The sequence below is a fragment of the Nipponia nippon genome, unplaced genomic scaffold (genome assembly GCF_047370975.1).
Source record: "Nipponia nippon isolate SJK-2023a ecotype South Korea unplaced genomic scaffold, ASM4737097v1 scaffold_3, whole genome shotgun sequence".
NCBI lineage: Eukaryota > Metazoa > Chordata > Aves > Pelecaniformes > Threskiornithidae > Nipponia > Nipponia nippon.
The window spans coordinates 37,985,237-37,991,733 of NW_028262347.1; the positions used below are offsets into that span (position 1 = coordinate 37,985,237).

Genomic DNA, 6,497 nt, shown 5'->3' on the forward strand with positions numbered 1-6,497 from the left:
TAGGAGCAATTGAACTGCAACTTTATAGCGCATTGTGAATCATTTTAGTCTCAGCATCTTGCATAGGAAACTCTCTCTGTTTTAATGACTTTGTAAGAGGCTCTTTCTTAGATCTGGAAGTTACGTCTCACATCCGAAATGTTTTTATCCACGTAGCTCTCTTTGTATGGATTGAAACAAACTGTAGTAGAAAAAAACCAAACAAACACTTGCAATGTGTTTAAGATAAACCCTCAGTTGACACTAAGATTTGTCAGGTGAAAACCATCAGCTGGTAAACATGAAGATATACTTATCCTGTTTGTGTAGATAATTTTTTTTTGCCAGGTATATCTCTGATAAAGATGCTCAACCAATGAGGAAAGTTAAAACATGCAATATTTATTATGGGAGACTTAATTTGTAGTCGTGCAGGTTTTCAGCATGAGGAGACTTTCTTCCCCGCGCCCCTGTACCACACACAATACGGGCAATAGAACGCATATAGATTTTCATTTCCAAGGATCGTGGACCAGGTCTAAGACTCAGTCCAGCCTACTGCAGGCCATACTAATAAAATTCACATCTGTCTGCCTAGCAAGCTGTTACTCAGCTGTTGTTGTCCACATTTTTCTGATACATTATGTATTCCTGTGGGTGTATAGTATATGGAAATTCTGAAATTCCATTATATCCTAAACCATAGAAGTACGACTATGTACTAAAAAGATTTTTGTTGTGTGTTTGCTTGTGGGTCGGGACTTACTGTGCCTAAAACCAGATTGCCTAAAGCTTTCTAGCTCAGGAGGGTTTGACCAATGTTACTGTATTGTCTTTCAGAAGCAACTGGAATAAATAATTTGAAATGTTGATTAGATTGACATTTATTCTGGTTCTTTTTGAATTGCAACAGGATTTGAGCATCTAAATGCCTTAGACTAATTTGGCAAGCACAGCTAGTATGTGGGAGATAATTTCTGTATTTGTGCATAAAATCTGTTGTTATATATGCGTGTTAGTGGTCTATTTCACTTCATAGTTCTTTCCTAATGTGAAAGTTTATCACTAATTTATAGTACCTTTTGCTTGATGAGATATCCTAATACTCTTAGAATTCAGTAGTTATAATTAAGAAAAAAATAATATTAAGCAGAAATAACCAGAAAGAATACATGTCTGAATTATTGAAACAATCTTTCCTATGAGACATCACGTATTACAGTGGCATTTAAATTGCGTTCAATCTGACCATTCTAATCTGCTTAATCCACTAATGTGTCACTACTGGTCATTACTAATTTTAACGGTTCGATACTTTCCTCCTGATGCAGAACGCGAACGGGATTTACACTGGCTTCATCAAAGTTCAGATGGAACTATGCAGACCGATCACTGTGCAGTCTTCCCAGAGCCAGGGGAGGTGTGCTCACAGCAATAATGAAACTGCCTTTTACTTGCCGGACGGCTGCGTGAATACCCTTCACATCAGCAGCACCAATACTGTTCGTGAAGTTATTGAGGCCTTGCTCAAAAAGTTTTTTGTGGCTGACAACCCTGCGAAGTTTGCACTTTATAAACGCTGTCACAAGGAAGACCAAGGTATAAGTTAGGCTTGTGGCATTTTGGTAGTTACGGGGGTTTGGGGAGGGAGTTGTGCTGTAGGAGTACTTGAAATAAGCACAGCGGAAGAACTCAAGATAAATGGAGGTGGCAATCTTGCTCTCTCTTGTCTTTTTTTCTTTGTGAAAAGTCGCACGTGTAAGAGTAAATGGTCTGGGGATATTTTAGGATAATTCACAAAAGACAAGAGAACCCAGTAAACCACCTACACAGATCTCCTGTGCCTTGCAGTCCATTATATTTTATTTAAGATGCCCCCTTATCAGGCTCCAAATTTGAGATAGCCTGATATACTGCAGATTTGTGATGAATTTAAAGTACAGGACTGATTTTTAAAAAGAGCAACCATGGTGTCTGTGATACCTGAAGTCCCTGCATTGGCAGAGAGCTGTTGAGGTGACCGAGCATCATGGGCACATGCACTGTGTTCATGTGTGTTAGTGCACATGGCTCTCCCGGAGCACCGACTGCTGTTACAGGTTTGTTGTGTATCATGTTTGGAAGTACCAGAAGATGCAGAAGGTATTTTTAGTGAAAAGTGCATTTTGCCAACGTTGTGTTCTTGCACTTAGAATCCGCTTTCTTCCGTGGACATTGAGAGCAGTTTCAGGAGCTCAGATGTTTCTGGCTGTCAGTCACACCAACCGTGTCAGGCAGGCAGAGTTGTCTCTTAGACTTTGTGTATGAGGTTTTAAGTGGAAAAGATATCAGAACGGTGATACCGCAGCTCTGATGTCTTAAATGCTTAGTTATAGCAGCAGACCTGTGTTGTATTTTTTTTCTTGTGCTTTTTCCCCTGCATGTATTCAGATGGTGTACTGTGTTGACTAGAGGCCATTTCCTTCCTATGTGAATGTAGTGTTGCACTGTTACCATCAGTCATCTGCTCAGCTTGTCCTAAAACTTACTTGCTCAAAACCAGTGTGTAGACTAATACGTAGAATGTGTAAATTTTGCGGCTCCACATGCATATCTCCGAAATTTTCTAACATTAGCTAGCGTTAATCATTCAAAGCACTTGAAACATCATTAATGAAGATGATAATTATTGTGATTTCTTCTCCTGCAGTTTATACATGCAAGCTGTCAGACCGAGAACATCCCCTCTACCTGCGTTTGGTGGCAGGCCCCAGAACAGAAATGCTCAGTTTTGTTCTACGTGAGCATGAAACTGGAGAAGTTATGGTACGTTACGCTCATGCTGGTTTTGTGTGTTTAACTTCATGGATGAATGGGCTCCTGTTTGATCTGTGCTGACAAGATGTTCCATTTTTCGGAAGCAGATTTTTTTTTTTCTTGTTTACTTGCAGAAAAAAAACCCAACAGTTTAAAAGAGTAAAATGTTTTTAGATCCCTAAGATTTGCAAGGAGGGTGCCTGGTACTGTTTCAGTTTGAAATTGTTTTGAGTGTCTGAGGTATTGTTTAAAAATACTGTGTATATAACTTGTTTGTGTATTTTCTGTTCGTTTCATCCATCCTTTTCTCTTTTTCTCTTTGCAGTGGGAAGCTTTTAGTATTCCTGAACTGCAAAACTTCTTGCGTATACTGGACAAAGAAGAAAATGAGCAACTGCAAATCTTAAAGAAGCGTTACGCAGCTTACAGAGACAAACTTGAAGAAGCCCTTGGTGGGGTTTGGAAACCTGGTTAAAAGGGGGCCAAAGGACACTCAGGAAAAATGCACGCTACCAAATGTCTGTATAGCATGCCAAACTCAACGTACAAAGAGCAGCAGAGAGTAGTTTTCTTTATTTGGAAGACTGTTTTGTGATGCCAGGGTTTTTGCTATAGACTTAGTTCCATAAGCCAGGTCACTTAGCATCTTGCCCCCACAAGTAAGGGATTCTGCATGTTTGTACATCAGTTTGCAACCCTCTGTGTGCCTAGAGAGTTTTTCAAGTTACCTTGGTGCAAGCTGTGAAACTGTAATCAATTTTCTAGGATGCTATGAAATAAGATTTTATTTTTTTTCTTCTTTGCTTTAATGGTAGCTTTACAAGTAAGGATGTGCAAATTGATGGGTTAAAAAATGACTAAAACCATCTGGACAAGAATTAGTTGGAGCACTATCTTTGAGATTAAATTGATTTGCACTACCTTTCTGTTTTCAAATAGTTACTGTATAATTTGTGAGAGAACTGTTATAGATGGAAGGCATATGAGATCTTGTGGTTTGTTCTGTGAAATTTGTGGAAGGCTTTAAAGTGCTCTTTCTGGAGAAGGTAAAGAGAAAGTTGAAAAGAAGGTTAAGAGTTGAGGGAGGAGAACAGCGGACAGGGGAGGACTGGTTTTAAATGGAAATAGTATTTTATACAGAGGAAAGTTAAAATACTAATTCTACAAGGTTAAAGTTTTAGGATGTTATAATATTGTGAATAAGTTTTATGGTTTTTTAACTGCATAAACCCACACTGGAAAAGAAATAAAGATAATAGAAACAATGGGAAGGAATGAGAGGCAAAAGCTAAAGAAGGATGGAAATGGAGCTGCACATACAAGTCATTATTGGAGAAGCTGGTTCCATAAATGCGTAATGGGGGTCTGAGAAGTGCAGCAAAGCTAAAAGGTGGGTGCTTACTTGAAGTCTGGAAAGTGGACAATGTCTCAGATAACTCTGTGAGAAGTGCCCATCTAGCGAGTGTTTGGACATAAGCTATAGCTACAGATGCATTTGGTCTTTGTTGTAAGTCAGATCTTTCCTCTGGCTCAGTGATCCATTTTTAGGCTGGATAATTTTGAATTATCATATCTGAAAGACAAAAATAGCTTCCTCTGCTTCTTTGTTTGTTAAAGGCTCAGTCAGGCAAAGAAAGCAGTATTTCTTATTCATGTTTCTAGCTTAGCAGAAAATTAACGTTTATTGGCTGTGTTGGTGACTGAGCTTAGTAACTCTTGCTTTTAGTAATTCAAAAGGTTTTTTCCTTATGGTTTTTAAATTCTTAATTGAAAAACTGATTACCAAATTCTGCAGACTGCTGATTTACTTGATTTAAAAGTAGGAAAAAATGTAGCAAGAAAACTTTTTACTTTACTGTAAATATATAATTGTTGTTCTTTCAGAGTTATTTATCTAAAAAAAGCACGTTCAAAAGAAACCAAAGAAGCGGGTGTGCAATAGAAGCATGAGGCAGATTTGAGTAACTGATACTTTAGTCATTATCATGCCAGAGAGGAAATGAGTTATATATTGGGGGGGTGGGAGGGGGGGTGGAGGAGTGCTAACTATTTAAGAGCAGCAGAAGTTGGTGGGGTTTTTTTTCCTCCACTCTTAGGGTGTTCGTTTTAAATTCCCAAGGAATTGTTAAAACTTTGGTGACATCTAATGGATACTGTGTGAAACTCCAAGATGCTTCTGTTCTTCCCTTAATTTGATGTAATTGTGCCTTTGTTTCCTTTCCTTAGTAGGACTTTTTTTTTTTTTTAAACTCTTCACAGGTTTTTTTTTTTGGTAAAAAGAATTTGCAAACTTAATGAGACAATCATAATGTTTTAAAGCGTTAAGAGAAATTAAGAGTAGGACTAACTATAAAGTATATGTAAGGCATATCTTGTTTGTTTTTTAATTTCACATGTAACATTGTAGTGCATGTGTTAGTAACATTATCCTCAAGTGAGACACTTTATAATGGTTCAGGGAATGCTTTTATGTTTTGTTACAATTTGTTTTTCTATGAATGCAGCGGCATGGCATGTCGGTGGGTATTCTGTTAACATCTACTTAATTTATGTATCTGCCCATAACTATGTAACCATTGCATACTTGCTGTCAATATTGAACCATTTGTTGCTCAGATTTAAACACTGTTTGAGTCTAAAAGTGGAGTATAAAAATATGTGAATTTTATTTTTACTTGAATTGTCAGTCTTCTAAGTAGGCGCATCTGCATTTACTTTAGCCAAAAACCTCAATCAGTGTTGTATGCACTATGAGTCTTGATTTGGGGTGAAGGGGGTGGGGGTGGGGGACCAAAATAAACTTATATTTTGATTTTGTCTTAGTCCACGGTTAATTATTGTAAGATGTCATGTGTGGGGTTAATTTTTTTCTTGTTTTTTACACATGGCAGTTACAACAGCTTTAATTTAAAAGAAATGTTCATGCCTAGTCAGTTTTTCTCTTTTTTTTTTTAAATTTTAGCATCAAATTGAACTGTCAAAGCTTTTATTGCAAAACTGTTTTCATTTTGTTATATATGGTACCAGAATGATTAAATGATATGGGCAGGGAGGGAGGGGGAATGCAGGGAAACATGAAAATGTATGTCTTTAAAAGCAAACATTTAAACTATTTATAATTTTGACAAGCTTAGTTTTATTTTTGTAGGGAAGTTTTTATTCCCCTTAAAGTTATTACTGAAATGGCAAAAAAAAAAAGTGATGGTTCCATTATTAAAGTTGAAGTTGGCAATACTTAGTTATGTGATGTGTGTTTATTTTTTCTTTCCATTACCTGAAGCTTGTATTGCGATTGCTTCAATACCAAATGAGACTTTCTCGTAGCAGTTAAGTTGTGTGGGGAGATGCAGCTTGCCTTAAGCGTGCATTAAAGTTTTCCTGGTACATTTCCAGGTGCATTTCAGTGTATATGTACACATATTTTAATTTTGCCTCTTGATTTTGGTAAAGGATAATACGGAAAAACTAACCCAATCTATTTTCTCAAATACAACAAAGAAAAAAAAAAAAAAAAAAAAAAAAAAACTTTGAAATTTACACACATACCTTGAAATTTTACCTCACGCTCGGAGGAGGAGCCGCTCCCTCCTCACGTTTCCCGCCCGGGCGGTGCTGAGGCGTGCAATTCCCGCCGCCGGGGCTGCCTCCTCCATGAAGAGGGCGGGCGGCCCCCGCCTCGGAGGAAGGTTCGGCGGCGGGCGGGCATTTGCCCGCCCGCCGCC

General features: G+C 37.9%; 1 protein-coding gene across 1 annotated transcript in view; it reads left to right on the forward strand.

Moving 5' to 3' along the window:
* Positions 1 to 5,832, forward strand: part of RASSF3 (Ras association domain family member 3) — a 54,065-nt gene extending 48,233 nt beyond the window's left edge. The window contains exons 3-5 of the mRNA XM_087767558.1: positions 1,311 to 1,578; positions 2,669 to 2,784; positions 3,101 to 5,832. Of these exons, the coding sequence (XP_087623684.1) occupies positions 1,311 to 1,578; positions 2,669 to 2,784; positions 3,101 to 3,250 (534 nt within the window). The 3' untranslated portion in view covers positions 3,251 to 5,832. The remainder of the gene's footprint in view (positions 1 to 1,310; positions 1,579 to 2,668; positions 2,785 to 3,100) is intronic.
* The last annotated feature ends 665 nt before the right edge of the window (positions 5,833 to 6,497 follow it).